The 26,867-nt window shown below is 38.9% G+C and overlaps 1 protein-coding gene across 4 annotated transcripts in view; it reads left to right on the forward strand.

Moving 5' to 3' along the window:
• NCKAP5 (NCK associated protein 5) overlaps positions 1 to 26,867 on the forward strand; it is a 374,621-nt gene that overhangs the window by 215,406 nt on the left and 132,348 nt on the right. For 3 of the 4 annotated variants that reach the window (XM_071810787.1, XM_065840878.2, XM_065840881.2), the window contains one exon: positions 20,780 to 20,870. In XM_071810787.1, the coding sequence (XP_071666888.1) occupies positions 20,780 to 20,870 (91 nt within the window). Of the gene's footprint in view, positions 1 to 20,749; positions 20,871 to 26,867 lie in introns of all 4 variants that reach the window. The other variant, XM_071810786.1, reaches the window with a different exon arrangement.

The raw sequence follows: 26,867 nt of genomic DNA on the forward strand, positions 1-26,867 counted from the left end.
TCCCTTAGTCACAGTACTGCATCACAAATGCTATTTGTTCTCAGCAGTTTAGTCCTGTGTTACAGGAATTACTCGGAGAAAAAGAGAAACAGAATGTTTAAGACGGGCAGAGGGAGACGTGGAAGGGGAGAAAAGGAAAAATACAACAGCCATGCGTGAAGGATTTTTTCTGAACATCGCTTGATTGTACTGTTGCTTACGGCGAAATAGCAAGACATTGCCGTTTAATGTATTGCAGACAGGCAGGACACTAAAATCAACCTATTGCTGCTGAAGTTGAGGTCAAATCGTCCTTTTCTTCTTTATTACAATACTCTGCTTCTGGTAGGAATCCATAGAACTTAAAGTCCATTTTGTTGGAGGAAAACAGATAGCATCCCTGCAACATAACGTGCTATCCTAAATGAAAAGTAGGAGGCAGGATGAGGAACGAAAATTTCCAAGAGTGTGTTTCTCTTATTTGGAAGATCAGATCTTCCTTACACAACCTGTGAACAACTTCATTCGTTATTACTTAGTGATTCAAATTGACTCTAATAACTGATTAATCTGAACCATCAGAGTGAATGGATGGCTGTTGCGATGGATAATCGTAAATGTTGACTTACCGGTCCCATTTGAAAACAAACTGGCTCAGCCATCTTAATGAGGTTTTCCTGGAGTGTGTACACATTTCAAATAATTAAATTGAATCTGAGTCTCATGTAATTACAACTGAATTTATTTGATTATATTCCCCACAAGGAGAGTAAATACAAAAAGGTTTCAGTAATTTTAAAGCTTCTTGCAGTTTTGATCTCTTACATCTCTGTTAATTGTTAGTTTTGAAGATTAATGACATTAGAAGTATTTCTGGAGTGCTTATGTCATCTGTTATCATAGTTTTCAGCAATATCTGCTTGATTCCATCACACATTATCCTTTTCTAAGGATGGTTGTGTGCAGTAGGCTGGGGGAAGGTTGGTAACTCCCAGTGACCGCAGACCAGGGATGGACCAAAAGCGGGGCAGTTTTTTCCCCTTGTGTTAAAGCTCTTAAAACATATTTAGTAAATTATTTTCTTAATGTTCATTGCATCAACATTTGCTTGTAAAGGTGAAAGCTGAACATAGAAGAAAAGGTAGGAGCCTCCTAAAGCATTTATGTATCGGTGTTCGCTTCTACAGTGCTCCTTTTGGGTGATATCTGTTTCCTTTTGTAATGGAGTGTATAGAACAAAACAAGTCAGCAATGAAAGGGCATTCTGTGTTTAAAAGAAAAAGTTGTAAATTACTGTTGAACCGGTGTGAATTTTTGGTTAAATTGGTGTGAATGTGTAAATTTTGAAAATTTACACTCCAGTGTTTGTTGGATTGGACCCATAATAATAAATTGCTCAAAAAAAGTAAATCTTTAGGATAATGCAGAATAGACGGTCAGAGCATGTCCTGGAGCATGTGTTACTGAAGTTAGTGAACAGATTTTTGTTAAGTGTTCTTAAGTATTCATGTATTATCTAGTTAAGAAGTTAGAAAAATATTGCATTAAGATCCCCAAACTTGCTTTTAATAGTGGTGGATCTACTCAGTCAATAAGTCTTAGATAAAAAGAAAGTAGAGTCATGAGTTCTTGTAGAAGTAAAGCGAATTCTCTGACATAACCATTTTCATAACTGTAGAAATAAAAGCAGTCAAAATACCTAAGGGAAACTGTCCAGCGGAACTTTTTAAATTATATTCATGGGAATTCTTTCTTCTTTGCCATTTTTCCTTTAATTAAACATTAAGTTCATCTGAAGATTCGAGGTGGCTCAGGATTTGAGTAAATTAAATCTGCCTGTCATGTCTGTAGCAATGTCAGCACTAGACACAGTAATCTAGTGAAAGGACTGAGCTTCTATAGAGATTTAAAATAGGGCATCAAGGAAGCGACCCTGGAGCCAGATTGATAATGTGCACATGGAATGCTGTAAATAACATTCCATCAAAATGACAATGAAACTAAAGTAGCAAAGTTGAAAGGTGCTTCTTCAAAAAAAAATAATAATTAAAAAAAAAAAAGCCCCAGCGTTACTTGAGCCATGTAATATCTTGCCTCAGCTCTGTGTCCTTCACAAGCACAGAATAAGGCAGATCTTTAATGTTGCAGATACTGTATATTGGTAAATGTTGTCTTCAGCGGTCACTGTGTGAATCTTGCTGTTCAACTGGCCAACTCAAGCTTCGAACTTTTTCTCACTGAAGAAAGTTGAGGACCTGTTTTGAACTTTACTGAGAGTTGTGTTGTAGAAGACAACGTGAATTAGGAAGTGATTTTAAAAGCATACATGTGTGACTTCTTCTGTCTGGCATTCCTGTTGCATCATGACATACAAAGACCTAAATGCAGGCACGCTCACAAAAAACCCTCAAACAAACAAACAAACAAAAAATATTTATTGTGCACATCTTTTTACATTCAGTGACTCTGTGATATTCTGTGGTTTAAAGTACCATAATACTTTAAATTAACATTTTTCTGAATGTATTTTCTTGTCAATATTTAGATAGCTGAACTGTTCTATGCTGCCAGAGGAGCGTGTGCTGTCTTATGGTGTTGAGCATGGATACATCCTGAAAAAAGAAAAGTGACAGAAATGGGCACTACTTGGTTAAAGCAAATTCTTCTCTGTTTGTCTTTCTAGATCGTATAAAAAGTCTCTGTATAAGTGGTATTGAAAATTGTATTAAAAGTCCTTGCCTCAGAAGATAATTTCATAATTCTTTGGAGGATGATGCAGTTCCAGCAGTAGTTGAAGGAAGCATTAACTTTTGGCGATGTGTTTTTAGAAGTCCATGTGAGAGTGATTTGCTCTATTTTGTGTTTATTTTTTTTAATAGCCAGCTTATATTCCCTGGTCATTGCATTTCCAGTTGTGATTCACAACGTTGTCCAAATGTCACATTTATCTTGCAGAAGTGAAGCGCTACTGACCTTGTGTTTATAGTTCATAAAACTTCAGCTATCATTCGTTTATCTATGTGGCATTTTATCATAATTTTATGCAATGTGTGGGGAGAAATATATAAATTTTATATGAAGTGACCATTCATTGCTATATATACTTGCAAGTTTTAATAAATCATGAGTGTTGTAATTCAGTATAATCTGTGCAGTCTACATGGCTGGAAAACCTCAAGCAAAATTTTGCAGGCAAAAGTAAATACGAGGGAGAAAATAGACAGTGATAACATTTTTCCCATGCTATTTTAAAAATAATTAATGGTTGGAGCTGGCTGTTCTTTAGCAAAGTTAAACTTCTGTAACTTGCATAGACTGCAATTTAAAAAATATGTTTCTTCAAAATCAGCCTTTCACATTTACAGTACTCTCACGTTTATGTATTACTACACATTTAAATAGCACAGATAATAGTTGTTTTAAAACACGAGTTTTATATGTGGATTCCCAATGTTGATGGATGTTTTGGCTGTGAGTGTAACCTGCTCATTTCTACTGGCAAATTAACTCTTTTTAATTATTAAAAATGATTTTCCCCATATATTTTGAAAGAAAGTGTTTTAACCCAGCACAATATTGTGTCATAAAATATGAATTATCCTAGATCTATACTGAATAGAAGTTTTCAAAGCCCCATTTAAAAGGAGATGATACTTTTTTTGTTCCCAAAACAATTGCAGTTGGTGTTCCTACATTAACTTCTATGGATACTGCAGATGACACTTTGTTTGAGCATTACTAAAAAAGGGACTGGCACACACTGGGTTGTGTTTGGTGAGCTGTTGCAGTTTTCCTTCCACTTCTGATGTTTCTGCAAAATCCTGTTTAAGTGTGATTACTCTGAGTTAAGTTTTCATCACTTCTCTAAACTGTCTGTTTCTGTTAAGAAGAAAGTATTTGGCATTCTGCTGGAATTCATATGAAAATCCTATCTGAGCAGGCCGCTAGTATCCAAGCAGATTTCAAGTCAGGATTTCTCCTTGTTCCTCCATAATTACCTGTGGGAGAGCGATGCGTAAACTCTGCTTCTGACTCTTTGAACAGAAGAGCCTTTCACATTGCCCATTGGTATGTGGTAATCCTGTAAAATTTTAGCTGAATTCCAACTTTTTTTTCCTACCAGGTGCCATTTTTGCCATCTTACACCTTATATCCTCACAAGCTTGAGGTTTTGGTCATTTTTTTAAAGCTCCGAAACAGGCTGTTTCATACCTGGCGGGGCAGAACGGGGGTTGTCTTATTCTCTACTGACCGTAATCGCTGAACCTGCCTTGTGATTTGGACCTACTGTAAATAGACCTGCCTTGGAAAATCTGGTGTGGAGCCTGAGCTCATGCTACCAGCTGCTGTCTTAACCCAGTTGTGTGTTGCAGGGACGGCAGCAGGTGTTGTAAAGCCTGTAAAACCCAGACACAGGGGTGATGGCCGCGTCCGGCATTGCTGGGAGTACAGAGGGAAGGTTTGCAGTAATCGAGCAGCAATGCAGAGACCTGCATAAGCTCTACGTGCTCTGAATTTGTATTGAAGTTGGACACCACTGTCAGGAGCGACACTGTCTGTCTAACTTAGCATTAAAGACCCGCACCCTTACAGTATATTTTGGTAGATAGTCCCTGCCTGTCCTGGTTTTATACTGCTCTCTGTGTGGAATCTGAGTGGTTTCCCAACTGAAAACAAACTTTCAGGAGTAATATTCAGGCATACTTGTTAAATGCTGAGTATGACAAATACAATAGGTCTGTGATAATTCTTTCAGTTACATCTGTTGGTGCAGCTCATGTCCATCCATAACTTTTCCTCCCTCTGTGGAATGCCTGGCTGGTTGCTCTGACTGAGGGGTTAGTCAGCCTGGTAAACAGCAAGTCATGTATGCATCTGGCTTTATTATCATTGTCACACTTGCAAATTTAGCTGATTAAAAAACCCTCCAAACTTTAGGAGGAACCTGCTTTTTTGTTAATCAACTTGCCTGTAATTTTAAATATTCTTTTCTCTCATCCCGTGATGGTGTCTGTAGCTGTACTGACAGTACAAGTAACTATTTCTGGTTCTGTTCTGTGTGTGCTGTTCATATGCTACTTAAAGTCACAGAAAAAAAATAATGCTTAGACAAAAAATACCTTATAAATCACCTTTGCATTACTCCTTAAATATTGGTATTACAGAGCAAAGATTAAAACAAACCAAACTATAAAAGACTAAGATGTAAAAGAATGCCTTTGCATTATTAAGGAAAATGGGAGGCAAAGTATAGTTGATGTGGTTTGGTAACAAAGGATGAAGCTGGGCTGCTGCAGTTTGTTCTTTACTAAATTGTTAACCCAAACAGATATTGCTGCCACTCAAATGTAAAAAGAAGTTTGAACCCTTCTGACTGACTGACTCACTTTTCCTGTGCCTTTTGTTTTTTACCAAAAATGTGAAAGCGTTTAGGACAAAACACGGAGTGTAAGAAGTGCTCGGTGATTTGGGATGTCTTATTTCTTGGTTGCCCAACATAAGGCTTCCTACAATGTCCTTGATTGCTCATGGTGGAAATTTATTGCTGTGAAAACTATGCCTATTGAAATTAAACTCAGGAAAGGCAACACATACAGTCCACTTGCTACTTTTAAAAACTTCTGTAATGGGCAGATGTTTGTGTAACTGTAAGATACTGTTCAAGTGCACATTCCCATCATTAGCTCTTGGTGCCTAAACAAGTGAAAATTATGCTTGACTTTTTAACCGTGATCATAGTGGTGAATTCAGCTGTAAGAGTAAAGGAATATTGGATATCCTTATATCATCAGATATTCTACAGAATATAGGAAAACGTGGGGTTTATATTCACAATTGAAAACTTGTTTATTACAAGGCACGTTTGTACTAGAGGTACATTCTTCCTTTAGATGTGATAATATACAATCTTTTAGATGTATTAACCATTTTTCAGCCCTTAATGCTTGCTAACACTTGGGTTCCTCCAGTTTGTATTTGTATTTATATTGCTTGTAAGCAGGTCCTTAAAATGACTTTCTTAACAACAGCAGCCTCTGATAGATAATAAATAATACTCAATAAAAATTTGAGGCGATGATTGCTTACATTTTGAGTTAACAATAGCTTTTCTCTGTAATATTTTGTCAGTGCTAGACTGTAAAATTTGCTCTCACATGAGTTCAAACTCCAGAAGCTTTCCACTTGCTCAAAGAGGTGTGGATATAATCTATAAAATCAAGATGTATTTGCTCAAATTTTAAAATATTTATCTTTAGCAAATGGTGGTAGGAGTCAAATACTGGAAGTGATCACCCACCAAATACAGATTTCTCTCTCTTCTTCCCACTGGAATATTTGCCATTTGGAGATGCATCAGTGTAAATATCAAAACAAAAACCCCTCTGTTTTGCAGAAGAATGTGGCCTTTACTGAAAAATGAGTTACCATACCCCTTCAGCAATTGCAAATATTGTCGGATTTATGATTTTTACATTTCCAAAGAAGAAGTTTTCTTAGCAGGTTTGGTCTATGCCATTTGCAGGCCAAGCACTTTCTCAAAACATACAATTTGCTCAGTGGCATGACCAGCAAAATAGGGTTTAAGATTATGAAGATTAAGGAAATCTATTATACTTGCTTTTACTAATCTGAAATTACTTTGAAATGAATCATTAGCAATGAGTTTAGCAAAGGTATAAAACTACCATGCTGGCACTGTGCTAATAAAAAGACTGTCACCATCTTTATTTTATAATAATCTTGAAATAAATACACTGTTTAGGAGACACTAATAAAACAGGGAAATATAGGTAATTTAGAAACTGCTATTATAGCAGTTATTTTAAAAGTGAAAAGGGATGATCTAAAATAATTCTGTTTCATTTTACAGTCAATCCCAGTATTAGATTTTTCTACAAGGTGACATTACCTGCATTTATGTCTGGCAGGGTTGTCTTTACTGTGAAGACAACCAGTGGACAGATCTACTGTATAAGCACTGCCCTGGTGTGCCAACACAGCATCTGCTCCAGACGCAATGCTTTAGCAGAGGTACCATTTTTGCCCTTTTGCTTTATTCTTCCTTCAGGCTCCCATCACCCGCTGGCTGTCTAGGGCTACCTGGGCTGGCAAGAGCCAAAGTCCCTGCAGCCCCCCAGCGGGAGCTTTGGGCTGTGCTGGTTTCTGTGAGCCAGAGCGCTCCCAGAGCTGCCTGTGCTGACTGGGTCACATCTGTCACAAACATTATTATAACTATGGCATAAAACATACCTTAACTTTGCAGCCAGGGGAGCAAGAGTCTTAGATGTCTCCTATACTGTTTGTGTAACCAAGTGGGAGTCCTACCTTTCCCCCCGCCCAGCAATGGGTATAAAAGGACCTGATGGAGCTTCTTCTCTCATTAATGTACTGGTCATGTACAAGATTTCCTGCCCTATGTAGCACTTTTGCTCAGATGAGGGTAAACTGTCCTTTCTTTCTGAAACAAATTAAATTTTTAAAGCTTTAGTACTGTAGACACTGCTGTTGAGCACTTACCTTCCATACTCAGCATGTCCAGCCCAGCCTCTCTTTCATGTATCATTCCGGCTTATTCTATTTTTATTGCCCTTTTCCCCTCCTGGACATAGATATCTAAATTGGTTTTTCACAAACAGGTCTCCTGCTTTGTAATGGTGTATTATAAGATAATAATTGTTTTTGTAACATTTAATTAAGGATTCAAAAGGATCATTTTGTTGATTCTTGCTTGTGGGGGGGGAAGAGTCCCTCAGGACAACTACTAAATTATTTCTTAGTTAGGCAGGCTTGTGAGGCTTTGTTTCCACCAGATTAGCTAAAATACATGCTGTCTCTTCACTTAAGTTGCAAAGACCCTGTTTCTATGAAATGAACTGTTAAGTTCAATGGAATGACTTCTGCATTCAATTTTGTAATAATTCATGCCCATACAGTGTGAAGCTGGTGGGCATCATAGTTTCTAGAGTAATCTATTTTTTTTTGCATTCCACTGACATATACTCAGGATCTTGCAAAATGCTGAACTTCTTGTGTTACGGGTGTTTCCTGGGGTTTTCATAGAAGACTTTTGTGTCCAGTATCTGTTCTGCAAGTCCAGCTTAACTACTTCATGAGTGGTGAATTTTGTTTGCTGAGTGCGGTTCTTAGATACCTTAACATAAATGTATGGATTCCTAAGGTGATCTTTGACTTGCATGGTAGCACAAATCACATGGATAAGGTAACAGTTTATAGTAAGCTCTTGATATTAATATTATATCTAAAGTTTGTTTCTGAAGCTACAAATGCAGGGCTCTGTTTGTTATGTTTGCTCTTTCATGGCTAAACTCTGGGAGGGAGAGAGGGAGTTAATATTGGAGCGTTTTTCTGTAGCTGATGAATCTTTGATTAATGCTTCCCTGGTATTTATTATCATCATAAAGCTGTTATGCAATAGAAACTGTGAAGTCAATTTTCAGAGGAAAATCTGAAACAAAGCCACAAAGGTATCCCATGACAGTGTGAAGTCATGAAGAGGCGCTTCTTGAATCTTAGGCTGATGTGTTGAGTGCTGGATCTTCCTTTTTGAAGCAAATGTGGTTTGAGTTGATTTTGTTCTCTTGTTTAGATGTTACAGAAAAAACTTTAATATTTTTACAGAGGAAGAATTTCCCAACAGGAAACACTGATGAGTTTCCCAATAAATACTACTTTTATAGATGTTGTAACCTTTGTTTCATTTTAGTCATGTCCTATGAGAAGTAAACAGGGTACTGTTCAACTAGTGCATTATTTAGAGATTTTTGGAGTACATTTTGAAAGCCTCACACAGAGCTCTGTCCACAGGATTCCCATTAAACACAATGGGAGCCGCACGGCTAAAATCCTGCGGAGCAGTTTGAAAATGTATCCCGTGCTGTGCTGAAGACAGACGATTAAAGAATGAGTGCTTGAACAGGGAGGAGGGAGTGATGTTGTGATTCTCCATTTAGGGCTGTAGTTAGACTAAAAATCCTTCTTAAATGGTTTTCAGTTGGAAGTCCTAGCTAATAGCTCTCCTGTTTCTGCAGAAGTAGTACTGATACATTACAAATAATTAAAATAAACGTTTGCACCTTAGAGGTGTGTAGATATCCTTTCACTTCTCTCTGTTTACATTTTTATTGCTGTTCCCCTTTATTCTTTTTCTGTTCTCTTACATCTTATTTACATTTTAATGTCCTTTTTTCTTCTTTCCCTTGAAGTTCTCATACATCTTTAATGTTACTGTTGCCTTTATTTCTGCTCCTCATATCTTGTGCTTTTCTCTTCCCTGCATTCTCTCTTTAAGGTGCTTTCTCAAGATTTTTTCCACGCTTTCCTTCTTTAATTACTTCGTTTTTCTTTGTTATCCTAATCCATCTCTGTTTGTCCAGTTGCTCTACTTTGTGGGCCAAAGTCATGGGATATGCCTTTCCAGACTCCTTTGTTATCCCCTCTATTCCTTTTGTTTTCCATGTTGACAGCTGGCCATCCCTCAAGTGTCCTTTCCTCCACTCATTGGATTTCTAGCATCATAAAACTTAATGTCTCGAACCTATGAATTGTGTCTGATCCAGGGATAACATTCTGTGTGACTTCAGCAAGGTGAAAATGGGAACCGTCAGTGGTGGAAGCACATGCCTGCAGCAAAGAGCCACTGTTCTTTTAGTATATTTCAGTGCAAATCCTATGTAAACTTTTTACTGCTTTTATTCAGTTCGTCTCTGGGATAATTCAGGTTGAAGAGCTGGGTTTCAGTAGTGACAAATTTGGCAGTTAGAGCCTGTGTATTCTGGTCTGTTCTTTGCTGTTGTTACTTCATGCAATGGATAATGGCTGTGACAGAGTAATGTGTTTGGAAACATATGGGGAGTGCTTTATGGTGCTTAACATAGAGGCAGGAAAGTGACCCTGCCTTTTTCTTTTTCTTAGTGCAGATGTTATTTCTTTCATCTTGCATCTCATTTGCACCTTTTGCACCTTTTTCTTCCCTTCCTTTTCTCATCTTCTTTTGCATTTTTTAGGTTTGCACACATACAGAAAGGGAGAACATTAAAAGTTACTAATGACAAAATATATCTAGATCCTTCTGGATTTCAGTTCACAAATAGTTTAATTTAGCCTTTCTTGTGTGTTGGCATCAAAGCTGATGATGCTGCATATGATACTATTCCAGCCCTCTTCTGTGTGCATTGTCATGTATTTTATTGCCTCATTACCAACTTCTTGGTTGTTGAAGAGCTGTCAATATAATTTCAGAGAGACTACCACTACCTAATGATACAGGTAATTAAGTCCTTGGTGTCCATTATTCTCACCATATATTACTTGTTTAGGCTGTTTTGCTGCACTGCTACGGTTTGGCAGTCTACGACCAGTAAGCTTTCATTCTTAGGTCTCTGACATGACTTGTTTTTGTGGTTGTTTTCTAATCACCTGAAATTTGAGACTGGAATAACAACTATTTCTACACCTCAGGTTTCCTTGGTAGTAGATATATGTTGCTGTTTAGTGAATCTGTCCTCCAGAAGGGTAAAATCCTCTTGTGCTGGGCACCATTAGAATAGGAAACTGTTGTGCCAGGCAAGTGCTACAAGAAACCGACACCAAAGGAGGCATTCTTCAGGCTTGGGAGGAGATACTTGGCATTCACTGTCCTTGTAGTCATTCGTGATCTACTTTGGGGGAAAACACATGGAAGCATTTTATTTATATGTTTTTTTCATTCTTAAGTTGGTAATTTGAAGGCTAATGTGGAGGGTTTGTCATGTGAGAAGATCCTGGTCACACATGAAAGGTGCAGAGAAAACACTGAGCTCCATTAGGAGTTAGTTTTTTAAAGGCATTCAACTCACAAATAACATATTAAGAGAAAAAAAAAAATGCACAAATTTAATAAACTTCACAGTCGTTGCCTCTGAAGGCATCAGGGCCTGTTGTGTCGTGTTCAATATGATGAAACTTTCTGAACACTTTAATGGTATGCGTGCTTAGCAGTCCCTTAATCAAAAGAATTATGTATGTTTCTGCACAGCAATAATATGCATGCTTACTAGCCACTTAATCAGAAGAATTATACATTTTAAGTGTTTTGCAGTTTTTTAATGCTGAACAATTATAGAATGGTGAGGTATTAATATCTCTTTATATTGTCCCACAAATCTTCCGGCTTACATTTTAATGCAGAAGAGCAGAAATGTCAGAATGCTAAAAAACAAACAAACCAACCAAAACCAAACTAACCGAACAAAACTAGAACAAAGCTTTTGATGCTGTGCTTCATTCCAGATCGAGTGGCACTAGCACAAGCTATATAAAGTGTGTGAAACATAAACATATCAGTAAAGAGACAGCAAACCTGCTGATTTATTTGGAGTTCCTGAAATATTTTGTAAGCTATGGAGCTCGGGTTGCTCATGGAAAGAGCTGGAGATTTGTACAGTCATACCAACAAAACAATATAGAAAGGACATGTCATCTGCAGCTCAGACCCAGCAGGGTGAACAGTTGGCACCTGGGTTCTGACAGTCACCGACAGCGGCCGTGCTGGTGAACCTGCGCCTCCCTTTGTCTGTAAGATGGAAACACGGTGTATTATGTTAACCTGCATGATCACAGCACAAAAGCCATAGACCTTGGACCTCTTAGGAGCAGGGACTTAGTATATCCTGGGATGAGCCCTCAAGTCACAGATCTTTCTGATTGAATTTACTAATTGTTTACTAGCATGTAGTGAGTTATGGTAAGTAAAGCTAGTGTGATTACTCAGAAGAATAAACTCAGCTTTGTGATAGATAAATAGATAGATCATCCTTGGCTTTTTCTGCAGTTGTTTGCTAATTGGAAAACGTCAATACTTTGCAATGGATTTCCCAGTCATTGTGTAAATTTAGGAAGTGGAACGTATTATAGTAAAGATAATACTATTATTCGCTGGTTCCATGAAGCTGGGGTTTTACTTATAGAAAACCATATTCACCCATCTTCCAGAGTATTCCTTACAACAGTTGAACCATCTGAAAACTCCTGTAAGATTTGCAGAGGAGAGTGAAATAACTTTATATTGTATAGAGCTTAAGACTGGAGTTCAGAATCTGATGGCCTAAGAAAACCTTCACTGGGGAATCACAGGGGCTGAAAACAAATAATGATACTTTGTGCAGAAGGAAAAACAAACAAAAAGTAAAACAAAACCGAAATAAAAGGGTCAGTCGTCTTTTTTAGCTTTCCTCCAACTGCCATCTGTGCTCTGGACAGCACAGGTTGGTGTCTCTCACAACACTGCACAGTCTGAGCCTAAAAGCTTCATGCTGAGCTATGTAGCATGAAAATGCATAACAACAATTTGTTTTCATTGTGGAGGGTTCTGCCAGTGCTCTTTGATGACAGACCTCGTTTTCATCTTGCATTTCTCTTTTACCTACTTCAACCCCACAAAAGCTGCCTCCTTCCATATAACATCTTTGCTATTCATGGAAAAAGCACAGAAATGTATGTAGCTACGTCAAGGTGGTCTTGGTATCACCTTGAAGCTGCAACTGAGAATGGAACAACAGCCTTTTAGTTTTGAATGGCCTTTACATTCCTGCAAGTAACTTAAAGTTTGTCTGTATCAGGGTGCTTATATGCGAAATGAAATATGTGTATTTTGAGGAGCTGGTACATATATCTATCCATGTATCTATGAATCTTCAAATATGAAAAAACATTTTTACATGTAGAAAACAACAACAAAAAAAAAGGAAATAGGAGATATTTGCAGTCCGATCATATAGTTGACTGTAATTTTTGTGATTCTTTTAGTCATGTTGAAGCACCGTAACTATTTCTGGTGCCTCCAGCATGAATCAAGTTTGAATTTAAGAGCATATGTTTAAGCTTTCTCAAGAATTAGCTTTCTGTACATGTCTGGTTGTATCCATTTATGTTTAATGAAAATATCTCCTGTTCTAAGGTCCCAAGTAGGTTACTGGAGAGTTGTATGAGGGACAGCCCTTCCATGTGAAAAATCCCTTCAATTGCCTGTGAGAAGCTTTTCTGTGAGGCTTAATCTTGGGCTGTTTTTTGTTTAATCCTCCATGCTTTTAACTTACAAAATCATATACAGGGCTGGTGATGGAAGACACCCATGCAGTCCATATGGCATTTGTCTATCTGTCAACACAGAAGTAAACATTACCACCGGTTTCTCTTGCAGTTCAGAAACTTTTTTGCTGTAGGTATAAGTTTGATGAGGGAAATCTGCATGGCTGAAAGAGACAATGGAAACATTTCCAACACTTCCTGGCTCAGATGGTAGTTACAGCAGTTTCAGAGAAATGTCAGGTCTGCCGCTGCGTGATAACAGAATTCAGACTCGTGTGAGAGCGCTGATACGCCAGCGCTGAGGTCTTTCAAAATCCTACCCTACTTATCTGAGGCTCAAGGCACATACATTATTTTAAGGATACCTTGAAAATTTCCAGTGCTTTCAATGGTCAGTGGTTCGACTAGGAAAATGTTGTGCTCAGTCTTTCAACTCTGTAATTTTCAAGTGATGGTATGGTCTAGCAAACCGAGCACATTCTTAGGTCATCCAGTCACGAGAAGGATCCTTCTCCACTTTTGTAAACAGAGCTTGAGACCTGCTTCATTCCAGCATGACCTCGCAATAGTTGCCCTCATCATGCGGAAGATACTTTATTTTATGTGCTACTCATTGTTAGATTGCTTGCCCTTCAGGCAAAAGTTTGGGTGTTCTTTGAGTTTGTTTTTAAAAGAAGGGTTTGTCATGAATAAGTGGAAAGAGTATGGCTTGTGTAATTTGGATTTGCCACTAGTGATTGCCACGGGGTTGAACTGGCTGCACAGAGCCCATGGTGGGGCAAGGGCTGTGAATGGTGCCTTGGTATTTCTGGATTGGTAAGCACATGTACTGATGAACAGAAAGAGTAAATTATATATGTATCTTTCTGTTACTATTATAAAGGATGTTATTACTTTATTTTCCAACTGAAATATTAAGCATGGATATTGTGCATTCTGTAGACTTTGCCCAGCACATTGGTATAAGGCATGTACCAATGTTGTATCCTAAACAGAACTGAAAATGTGGAGAAAAACCCCTTGGGGTTTAAAGCCTTAGCATTTCCCATCTGTCAGTTCTCTTTTAGGTTTGTCATGTATCTGTTTTCACTTTTCTCTTTTTCAATCTCTTTGTTTTTTTAAAATCAATTTTCAGTATCTGAATTCTCTGGAGAAGTTTGTGTCTGTCTCTGGGCTCTCTACCCATTGAAGCCATGGCCTGACCCCATGCTGTCGGCTCTCTGCATTAGGTGCACTGAGAACAGCCGGCTTGGGCACAGCCCTGGCAAGCAGGGGCCACTTTATCTGGGGGTCACCATGGCTCACGGAGGAGAGTCTGGTGACGAGCCTGCAGGTCAGGGGCAGAGCTGAGGAGAGCAGGCAGCCATGTCTGGAGGTAACGGAAATCCTCAGGGCCACAAATTTAATTGAAACCAGGCAGAAGGAAAGACATTCCTGCAAGGATGCAGTGAGCAGAAACTGTTGGTTGATAAGCTCTTTTTGTTTCTGTTATGTTTTGTAAAACCACTTTCATGTTTAGGTGTTTAATCTAAAGTTCAGATTGTTTTTTTTAATTTGGGGGAGGAGGGTGTGTTTATTTACTTGGAATCCTTTTTCGTAGTTTGAGGAATTCATCGCAAGAAGAAAGTCTCACCTGATCCACTGCAGAGCTTTGAATGGAGTGGTGAAGGAAATGAGATGCATGTAACCCCACACCTGAGGTTCAAAACTCACATATGAGCGAGCAAACAGATTTATTTGGGAGCTGAGTCAGGCTGAAGCTTTTTGTTTGGCTGGATTGTGGGTTTGGAGAGAGAGATGGAAGGCTTGGATAGAGGCATAGAAGGCTGCCACCAAAGCCAGACAGATTGTGGTCTCCAAAGAGACAACTTAAGTCCAGCTGGCAAAAATGCTGGCTGGTTCACAGCTGAACCAAGAGCCGAGAAACCACCCGCGAACCTCTTCCTTGGTCCGTGATCATGCAGTAGGGATGAGTCAGACAGCTCAATGAGCTGAAGCCCAGGCCACATCTCCAGGGAGGATATAACTGAAAATAGAAGTCAAGAGCCTTAAGATGGAGACTGCCCAGGAAAGAGGCAGGAACCTTCACTGTCTCACAGGTGGGAGCCAGAAGAAAATACCCACCTGAGAATTTTGATTACACAAAAGTAAGTTAAGCTAAAGATGGAGAAAGACATGTTATTGGTATTTTTCTCTAAGACTTTAAGAAGAGCCCTGCACCTGCTGCATGGCATGAGGAGATAGAAAAAGCTGAAGTACAAACATCAACTGCTGCAGAAAGATTCTATAGAAACCTTTGGACATGTCTCTCTAAGTAAGTATCAAGTTGAAGAAATTCTTGTGACATGCATTTGAAATAACCACCGAGTGCTGTCACCTCAGCTTGAGGGTGATGAAAAGGGAAGGTGATAGCACCCAGCAAAAGGTAGCTGCCAGCCTGTGGAAATCTTGAAGGAATTAGGTCAATGGAGAAGGGGCTGAAACTGTCATCCACCTTTGAGAGCTGGAACAGCTATGTGCTGCCTGTCCCTTGGGGGGAGAATCGTAAAAAGGGCTGTGTGGGACATGGCTGAACAGAGCAAGGGCTATAGAGTGTTTATTCCCGATGCTAGAACGGGAATTCAAGATCAGGATCTATGGGAAGGATTTTTTTCAAGGAAAGCTTGTTCTGTGAAGGAAAGGTTTTAGGTCTGGGGAGATCACACCCCTCTGAAGGACATGCTGCAGAAGACTGGAGAAGAGGATGGGTTTCCTCTGCAGTCAGACAGGACAGAAGGGCATGTCCTACACTGTTAAGAGGCTGGTCAGAGAAAATCCTCTACCCATAGGAAATTACTGTGGCAGATGCTGAGAGATGCTCTCTCAAGGAGGAAATCAGTAAATCTTAAATAACTTTTTGGAAAGTGGGAAATATATGGGAAAGACTCTGCAAAGTTGAAGGGCTGAGAGAGCTCTTGTGCCTTTTTGCATTAGTATATTTGACGAAATATTAATTTCTGTATGGTCTTAAAATCTGTTCTTGGAGAGAACTCCAACAAAATAGTTTATGACTTTGGTCCACTTGAAATGACAGAACTGGGAGAGGCACGAAGCTGGCAAGTTTTCTGACCGAGTTTCAGCGTTGCTAGGGGACGGCACAAAGTAGATGTGCGTTTGTGCAGTGATGGTCCTGAGCAAGCTGGGAAGAAAGTCAGGAACTTGAGTGCCTACCAGTGATGGATCAACCCCAGCAGCATCTGTCTCACCTGGCCTGGATGAAACTGTGAGCAGCAGCAGCGGGGCCAGGCAGAAGATGGAGGCAGCAGAGCTGTCAGAAACATAACATCAAGATGCTTTAAGAGCGAGTCTCCTACAGCTCGGCGGGTCCTTGCAGGCGGGTGCTGGCTTCCAGGCAATATTTGAGTTGCAGCAAAAATATGGAGGAATCTTCCTTCTGCTGGCTTGGACACCTGAGCATCTGTGCCCTGTGTGCTGCTCCCTGGGCAGGGAATGATGTTTCCTCCTTTCCAGAGATTGTCCTGGGCCCTTTGCCCAGAAACACACACAGAAACAAAACCAAAATAAATAACTGTACATTGCAGTTGCATTGATTTCCTGATATTCTTTCAACAGCACAGGACAAATACCATTTTTTTAAATGTAGGAATGACTGATTTGGTTTCAGGAGGAAGATCAGCAAGGACCTGGGGATCGTAAATTCAAGTCCTCAGCTCTTGAACCTGCTGTGTGATTATTTTCATAAACTGCCCAAACTTGGCTTAAGACTATTCAGATTTCTCATCCTGTTACTCTACCTGGCAGGCTGGTTCAGGATCTCATGTTTTCGTTTATTAAAAACATACTAATTCCAGCTTCAATGTGTTTGTAACCACCACGTTCCCATCTTCGTCAGTCATTGGCATTGGGTTGATGTAGTTTTCTTTCTCATTTTACTTTTTCTCACTGATTCTTTTGTTGAATTTATACCTGTTTAAGCCTTTGGTCTCTTTAAGTTTAGCAAGGGAAGTTGTTTAGTCTCTTCTCATGACACAGAATCTCAATTCCTGTAAACAACCTCTTCACCAATTCCTCTCTGAATGAGCCACTCCTGAACACTGGTGATCGTAATTGTAGATAATACTCCAGATGAAATTTTGACAGTGCTTTCCGTAGTAGCATTAATATTTTATGTTCCTTAAACTCTTATATTCCATTAGCAGATTCTGGTCTCATAGTGCCTCATTTCTTCTTCTGTTTAGTACTTTGAGAAATTTGTCCCTAGGATAGGACTGGTGGAGGACTGTTTCCCTACTCTAAGCTGGCATTTTTGTCAAGAAGCTTAAGAAACCTGTTAAATGTGGGTTTCATTTATTTTCCTCTATTAAAATAATAGAGGTAAGAAAGAAAATTAATGGTACTACCTGAGATGCTTCAGTTGAAAACGCAGTAAATAGAGCACTGAAGAAAGGGGAAAACAAATGTTCTTAAATAGCAATTGAAGAGTGTAGACTCGGGAATGGTGAGCTTTAGGGACTGTTTCTGCAGATTGTAACAGCTTGATAGTTACATAAGATGCACAGATTCCTTGGAATAACAGGTTTTTTAGCATAGACCAGCAAGCAGGCAGAATACACGTGTGGGGGAGAGCTATTCTAGCTGTAATTAGCAAGTGCTTGATATTGGAATGAGTCCATCTAGGATATTAGAATCATGGTCAAGAGAAAATAAACTTGCGAGGTTACCAGAAGCGGTGGAAATATAGATTGGTGTGTAGAAACAGAATTTCATAAGGCTCCTAATTTTTCTACTTCACTTCCAATATTAACGTGACCTTTAGAAGCTTTGTTCAGGGAACAAAACATGGGATTTCAAGTTAAATTTGTAGAGGCTCAACCATTCTTTGAAAGAATTTATATTAAGTCTTTCTGGCCTGTACTGTCACTGTAGAGAATATTATAGATCATAATATAACAATCACTTCTCAAGTAAGGTGCCATTAATTCATGCTTCAAAGATCCTAATTTGTTAGAAACAAGTTTGAATTCTAATCCTGTGCCATGTTTGGTTAAGCAGTCCTTCCTAAAAATGGACAACTGGGATGCTAGTGAAGAAGCAGCAGCTTATAAACTGCAAGAACATTGGCCATCTGAGCTTCGCAGTAAGCACGTACCTCACTGCTGGTTTTATAGTGACATGACCACACAGACAGTGTCTTAGTGATACTTGCGGTTCAGCTTTATGGCTGTGAACTCTTAGGAACTTTTATAATAGCTGCCAACAGCAAAACAACGAAATCTCAATTGCATCTGAACTGTTTTTTGTTTTGCAAAGATTATTCTGTTGCATAGAAATCTGAGTGCTGATGGGAGGTGTTTCTCATCGCCACGTGAAACTGCTCACCAGTCCCTATTTGAACAAAGTAGGCTTGTAATCCAAAATAGACCATCTGAGTTTGGCTGAAGATGAAGTGACCTATTGAATTTAAGAATTCTTAGTATTTTTTCTTAGCTGGTTTAACTGATGATACTAATATGCAACTAGGCTATATTTTCATTAATATTTTTAGGCCTAAATTGCAAAACTCTAATTTGAGTGGTAGCTGATTTTTTTTTGCTTGTTAATTTGTAAGAGCTTTATGGAGGACTAGAGTTGGAACTGTGTATGCATATATAAACACAATAATTAAGAATCCTATTACATCATTAATTTAAACATGAAATTATAAGCATTTTAATAAATGGAATTTTTTGGTGAGGACTGCACAGGAATTTATATTAGAAACTGCAATGATTTGTTCTTTTGTGTAAAAGGCAGCTGATTAAGGTCATCCTATGAGCAGAAATGGTTCCAATCCGCAACTGAAGAATTGCAGCACTGTCTGCACTAGAGATTAGAGCTGGCTTGTTTTTATTCACATTTGGTCAACAGATGGTCCAACTACTCTGTGGGCATTCTGGCAGTGTAGAAGTCTGCACATCAATGACAAAAACCCATCATATGAATAAGTAAAATGTCAGTGTTCATCTGAGTAGAATGAATACCCAATGTTGGCTTCTTGAAAAGTAGCATAGCTGGCTGACTTGAAAGGAGAAAACCTAACAAAACATCATATTATTGGTAAATTAGCCAATACCACTCACTCTGATAAGACTGAAAGGACAGAAAGACTATGAGACTTATATAAAGTATAATGTTATTGGCTTTTGGCCAGAGCAGTTAGCTACTATTTGCTGTCTTGCTGGATTGTTACTTTAAAAACAAACAAAAAACCCAAACCAACCAACCAACCAACCACAACAAGATACACTGCAAATAGTGCTGCTCAACTGCATCTGCAAAGGATGGTACACAAAACTCATGTTTTCCTAAATGTGCTACAGATAAACAGATGTACCTAGGGATACTGGCTGTTTTTTCAAGGTTGGAGCATATCTGGCAATGTGGCTTAAGGCATTCTTAAGATTTTCTCTCTCTCCTGCCTTCACGCCACCACACAGCCACGCCATGGTAGCTTCCCTTCTCCAGCCCTGCTCCAGCTGGGCTGTTCTTCCAGCTCTTTTGGGGGACTGAGGGAGTTTAAAAGGGAAAGAATGGAAAACATGAAAGTGAAGGTGAGAGAAACTGTTGCATCCGTACAGCTGAAGAAGCAGCTGTACAGGGGTGAGAATTCAGGTGAGAAGTGTGGGGACCTTTGGCTGGAACTGGCACTCAGCACTTTGTGTTGCGAAACCTGAGATCTTCGTTGGTGTGTCCATCACTCCTTCTCTGCCTTTCTTCCTCTTACCCACACTCACAGAGCTCAAAGCAGCTATAGAACCCAGACCCTTTATTTGTGCTCAGCCTTGGTGACACCTCCTTAGCCCATGGGATTAAATTTCTGATCCACCCTGAATGGGACCAGTGTTTCATAGGTGGCTTCCATCATTCCCAATGGTCTTATTGTGCGAAGGAGCAGAACTCTTTATTCTGTTCAGGAAGGTTAGTGTTACTATCAGTTTTAACATGCTTAATGAATGCACATAGATCAAAGACAACTTTTGATGGTGTCTATTCACCTTATAAAATGAAAGTGCAAACCTTCCTTCTTTCACTGATAGAACAGAAGTTGATTACGTTTTCATGAGCTGGTAGTACCAGATCATAGCCAACACTTGCTTTTTACATCCCTTTGAAAGGACATAGAAGGGTGAGCGTGTTCAGCAGCTGTGCCTCTATAAACAAATGTACTGGCACACACTGCTGCACCTATGACATAGGGAGTAAATACTAGTAATGTAGCTGACAGTCTGTCTAAATTGCAAATTGCACAAAACTGACAATTGGCCAGAAATATAGCAGTTGTTTGGTGTTTGGTTTTTCTGTTTGTTTGTTTATTTTTTAAATCTGACTGATTTTGTTCCTAAACGACAGTAATTTTATCATGGTGTTTGGTTACGCTGCTGACAAGGTGATGTCTTTTGCACACATTTGTTTTTAATTCTTGTAACTAAGCTCCAGTAGGGTTTTAACAATACAACTAATTACTGTGCATATTCGAAAGATAAAAGAGTGCCCTTAATGTGTTATTCATAACATGGAGTATGAGAACATTATAAAGCCAGGGTTGTCTTTAAATATTAATTTCATGGTAGCCATGGATGCATTAGACTCTTGTAAAGAACAAAAACACTGAATGCAACTCTTAATTTATTTTTTTTCCATATAGTTGACTTTTATAAATATTTTCATTCTCTAGAATGGAGGAGACAGTGAGAAATCTGCTGCAGAGCCAAGGATCCCCAGGCCAGCATGGAGAAGGCACTGTCAATATCATGAAGGTATATCAGGTATTAGTAACTTATTACCTGTCTTCTTGTGATAGTGAAGTTCTTTAAAACAAAAATCACACTGTTGAGGTAAATGTGTCTGGCATTGTTTCTTTTATTTGTTTATTAGTTATAAATACTTGTAAGCAGTGGTTGGTACTATCTACATTTTCCCAAGTGTTCTCTCACCAGAGTTTTTCATTTTTATTGTCATTGTGATATCTGCAGTTGTTGCTCTTCACAGTTAATAGGGGACAGACAAACTAGTTTTGAAGACTTTATTAAAGCATTTAATATTTTAAGTAATGTATTCCAGCATCTCCAGAAAACATAGAAGCTTTTGACAACTCGACGTTCAGATTGTGATGGATAATTTTATCCACTTATATTCTGTTAGGTGTGAGGCTTCCGTATCAAGCTCCATAGTTTCTTGTTGCTGCTTGTGGTAGGTGTGTTTTATCAACCTCACTTGGGCAGAGAGAGAGTGTCTCGTGACAGAATTTAGGAGAGCAAAGATTTTAGAGGTTTTTCAAAGGGAAGCAGATCTGTTTATGAGAAAAGAGTTTTCCATTTTCCTGATGTATGGCTGTATTCTGGAAGCAGTGAACCTGAGGTGGTGGAAAGCAGGAATGAGATTCATCCCAGTTAATAAGGTATTCTGCACACTTATTCTTAAAGAAACCACTTAATAAAGTCGGTCCAATCCTGTACCTTTTTAAACAGAATAAGTATTCCTTATAAAGACATAAAATGCTCAAAAAATATAGTAAATTCTATACTAGTTAGCAATCCTTCAGCTAAAACACTTCTCAAAAATTCTGGTTATATTAGTCCATTCTTACAAGTGATGGATTAAAAATACAGCAATAAAGCTAAACAAAAATGTATATTAAAGAATATTTATCACTGTAATTAAATTTTCTTTTTAAGCTTGAATTGAAGGGAAAAGAATCTTTTAGATGAACCTTCTGAAATAATCAATTTTTCTTGTTAAAACGATAGCCTGTAAAATTTAATTTCAGGACAAATTAAATTTTTTGTTGAAGTTATAATAGAACGTTTGGCTTTTAGAAGCCGGTGATAAAAGCATGTGTATTTTACTCGCTACCATTTGGGGATGCAAAAATGAAACCTTGTTCCCTCTTGGTTCAGAGTTTAAATCCATGTCTTCCTCCTGCCCCCCCGCAGTGGGTGTTCTGCAGTGGGCTTGGGGCAGCCCCTCCTCTGGGGGGTGACTTGTCTGTCTGTAACAGAGAGCTGCAGTGATTTTAGTGTCTGGTTTTCTGTGTGCTGTCTTACCGCGGAAACCGCAGTAAGGTGGTACCGTGATTAGGTTTTGGCATCTTTGGGTTTTGGTTTTGCAGTCTCAACAAGAAAAGCAAACCCATATTTCAGTTTTTCCCCATCAAACTGAGGGTTTGGGTGTTCTTTATTTTTCTTTCAAGCACCAAGCTGGAAAAAAAAAATAGCTGTGTGGTCTTTTGAAATTTTTCCAATTTCAGTGATTCTATATTTCATTTTAGTTTTTCCTCCATCTTTTATTTGTTTCTTAATTTTGGAAAAAAAAGAGTTTGCTTATGGTTGTGGTGGTGGTTTTTGTGGTTTGGGTTTGTTTGTTTGTTTGTGGGTTTTGTTTAGTTTGGTTTGTTCTGTTTTCTCATTTGAGGCCATACTGACATAAGTGTTTTTTGTCTCCTGCCAGCCAGGAGAATGGGTACTGTGGTGTGTTTGGTGTAAAATATATTGCGTTTATTTTCTGATCAACAGAAGAACAAGGTAGTTCTGCCCAGTTAAAGATAACAACAACAATTCTTTGTTTTTCTTCAGCTCTAGCAAACAACTCTGTCCACCTAGAAAACTGCTCTCTTACCCCTTTTTTCCCTTCTTTTTGGACGTGAGGTTTTGTTTGAATCTGCAGTGTGGTAGTCAGGGCGTATGCCCCAAAGCTGAGCCTGGCTCTCTTATACAGTGGAGCCGCTTCTGTCCCAGAACCTTAAAGCACCTTCCTTTCCTGGAGGAACAGCAAGGCTACTGCATTATATACCAGTCTGTGATGGGTAAAACACAGAATGTCAGGGATTAGAAGGGACCTCGAAAGCTCATCCAGTCCAGGCCCCCTGCCGGAGCAGGAACACCCAGATGAGGTTACACAGGAAGGCAGATCAAAACTGTGGAATATTTCCATGAATATTGTGGTTTTTTGGCATGTCTCTTTGACTCATTCATCCTTACATGCCTTTTGTTCACTTTTATGACAAACTTCTGAACAGATAGTTTGCTTTGTGGGAATTTCAAGGAATGGCTCTTTTCACATGCAAACCAGCCCATTCTTTCCCTTCTATGGTTACCTGCTATGCAGGTCAGAAATGGGTTCACTTGATATGTCTTTGTTATTCAGTCACACAATAAAAACTATGCAGTGTGATTTAGGCAACAACTGCATGTGACAATAAAAGCTAATACCTGGAAGGCTCTTCCAAACAAATAGCTGGCAAAGAATCTGTGATCTGAAATGTTTACAAAGTATTTCGACATTGAAAAAATATTAATAAAGCATTATATGAATCATCAATATGTTATTGAAACCAACTGTATGGAAATCATGGACAAAACTATCATCTAAATATGTGATGAATTTTATTGCAAATACATGTCCAGGTTTGGCAAGACGCATCAGCAGTGCAATAGAAGCATTTCATTTGTGTCTTTCCAAATTCCTTCAGACAGTTCTTAATATATTTATAAGGTTAATTCACAAATGGGAATAGATCTTGAATGTACAACCGAAGCAATGTTTCTTAGAAACACTGATGTATTCAGGTTTTTGGGAACATGATGTTCATATTATCAGCCTGTATAATATTTGTAAGCGAAATATAGATGTGAACTAACACATGAAAAAAAGATTTTTATGATCTGAATTCCAAGTGATATGTATATATCTTCGTGTACATACACAGAACTTATTGGATGTATAAACACTACCATTATTCTGAAAGCCGTCCTTTATGAGAACATATGCTAGTTGTAGCTGTTCTCTCATTACTATGATGCGGTGAGAACGATAAGTACTCACTGCAACAGAGTATCAGATTTTACTGCAGTTCCACAACTGCATATCTCATAACAAACAAGAACATGACCTAATTGGTCTCCAGTGTGACTTATCAACATATGTTGTATATTCTCGGACACCATGACGTGTTAGTGCGTGAACTCTGTTCATATTAATATCTGAATAGTCACAAAAGATACCTCTGTGCAGTAAAAGCTTTTGATTTATTGACCATTGTCTACATATTTGTTTTTTACAAATCTGTTGTTCTGGGATGTATGAAATTGAGTTGTTATTATAATATCAAGATGCCTGAATCCAAAATAAATATTCTTGCTAATGAACATTAAATGTTGCATAGTGATCACGTTAGAAAAATGATAATGAGATGGAGCGCAGAACATGCAGTATTATTGCAATATTGTGTTAGGTCTTGCTGGGGTTCTTACTTGAAGCAAACTACTCTAAGCCTTTCTGTAGAGCTGGCTGCTCTATGCGAATTCAATTTGCTGGGCTTACAGATGGATGATGTGTTCTCTTTAGGGTAAATGAATTTAGAAGCAGGGTTGTAAATAAATTGTTCTCTGTTATCATATTACATAGTAATAACTGAGAGAAGATTTATAATGAATGCGCACATAAACGTAGACAAGAATATGTGTGATTTGAATTGCCATAAACCATTCTATTTCTTGCTTGAAAGTTGACTTGACTGAAAGGCTGTAGTATGTAAGAGCTTTTAGACTGTTTCCAAGAGGCATTGTCTACCTAAAAGCAAGGCCATGAAAGACCAGAGCAGTACCTCACGTATTAATATTATTCTCATTCGAGACACAAGTGCTTTATTTAAGAGGGAGAGTGATCCCCAGAAATAGTATGTGCCGTACTTGAACCCAAGGCATTAAAACAAACACCCAGCAGGCTTTCCTTCCTAAGTTTACAGTTGGACTCGATGATCTTAAAGGTCTTTTCCAACCTAAATGATTCTGTGATTCTTTTCTATCATTCTAAGTTTGTCTTTGTGATTTGGATATTGAAACCTAGTTCTTTGTGTTTGATCACAATACTGGATACCTAGGTAAAGTCTGACCTGATTACAGATCACTCAAAGTCTTTCAGCGTTGTTTTTGTTGTTTTTTCTTTTTAACTCATTTTGACTGTATGTCAATGTACAGTGATCAAAATAGATGGAGAGCATGTTTTTTATAATTCTGGAATTGTCAATATGTGCACTAAAGCCCAGGGCAGACATGGTACAGTCCCGTTGGAGAGGAAGGGGAAGCTGCTGTATCTTTGGCAGACCAGATTTTGATTCTTCATTCACTACAGATTTCTTTGTTTCCTTGGACAAATTCGCTTTGTCTGTCCATCTTTAACCTCTGTAAAAAGAGGATAACAACATATCATTTTATCTCAGGGACATTTAAGATGTCATTCAGTATATGTGAACTGCCACTTCTGTGGTAACAGGAACTGTTATAAATATTGAACCAGATAATGAACATTTTTTTTGAAAAAAGGCTTTTCAGGTTCCCTTGTAATCTTGGAAAAAGGCTTATTTTCCAGAAGGAGTTTGCTTAGCATATGATTACTTTTAGTGGAAAAAGGATCTATTTCAAAGTAGAGCATGGATGGTATTCAAGTGGGGCTGTGCTGTTCTGTATTCAAAAATGGGGTAGTGAGTTTTTGCTGTTGGAAATTTGGATTTTGGTATGTGAATTCATATGAAAAACTTAGGGAAATAAAATCTCGTCACTGCAGGCATTGTAACCTTTTCAGAGCTCCAGTGTGCTGCTTTGAGATACGCACTCCAAACAAATACTGCCGTGGGGAGCAGGCAGGATCTGAAAGCCTGAGTTTTGGCGTGAAAGTCACCCTGTCAAACGTCACAGGCCCAGTCATCCCTCAGCTTCTGTGCCAGTGCAGAGTGTCCCTGACTGCACTTGTTCACCAGCTGACCTGGCCTAGGCTGCTTTTTAGCAGGGGGGTTTTTCATCCTGGTAGACAGTGCAGGTCTTCCGAGATTGACTGTGCAAATTCAAGAGGAGAAAGATATGAGTAAAGGGGTAGGGAGTTTGTCAAGGAGAACGATCTCTGTGCTGGCGTCAGCACTGTTGAGTCTGTATCAAGAGAACTCCGGCTCAAAGGCTCGTTGGGGATTACAGGTGGCTTTAACACTAGGGCACTTTTTCAGGTTTCTTCAGCCCTAGGTGCAATGGAGAAAGGCGGCTTGATTCCTTCCATTTCTTTCTGAAAGTGGCTTGTGTCCTGTCTCATTTTTGCTCCAGTGCTTGTTTCGGCACCCAGCTGACTCCACTCACACCAAAGTGGTGGCAGATGGTTTTAGCAATTGCAGCCTAAGCATTTTGATGGGCTCGTCTCGCCAAGTAAGAGCTGGCTGGGTGGCTGTGGGTCAGCTCTGTGCTTTTTCTCACCCTGGAAGGATGACAAGATTCTGACAAGTAACGACTTTAGAAGAGATTTTTCAGGCTTTAGCGTGCACCATGAGAAGAATGGCACACCGCTCCACATCTGTCCCGTGGGAAGGGCACCACCACCACTGCAATCATCAACTCACACCGCAGCTTCACGGGAGGAGTGGCTTTGAACATAGCAAAGTTCAGTTCCGTTTCCTGCCCTCTTGCTGGGTATAAATGTGTACATGTGCTGCCTTATTCAAAGCTAAGAAAGAAGATTTATCTGTCAAAGCTCAATATCGGTAACTTCAATACAAAGATAAAATAATTCCGGTCCTACAAGGCTTCTGGCTCTCAGTCATGAAGTCCGGACTGCTTTGCCAATTGTTTTCTAAAGCATGTATCAGAAAGGTGTGACTGTAGAAGTGACACAGGCACGTTTCAGGTGGCATCGTTGGCCAGATAAACCCATTTTTCTGTCTTTGTGCTCTGTGAGACTCAAATATGGAACAGTTGTGACTGTCACTTTCAGTTTGCACAGCCGTT

The sequence above is a fragment of the Patagioenas fasciata genome, chromosome 7 (genome assembly GCF_037038585.1).
Source record: "Patagioenas fasciata isolate bPatFas1 chromosome 7, bPatFas1.hap1, whole genome shotgun sequence".
NCBI lineage: Eukaryota > Metazoa > Chordata > Aves > Columbiformes > Columbidae > Patagioenas > Patagioenas fasciata.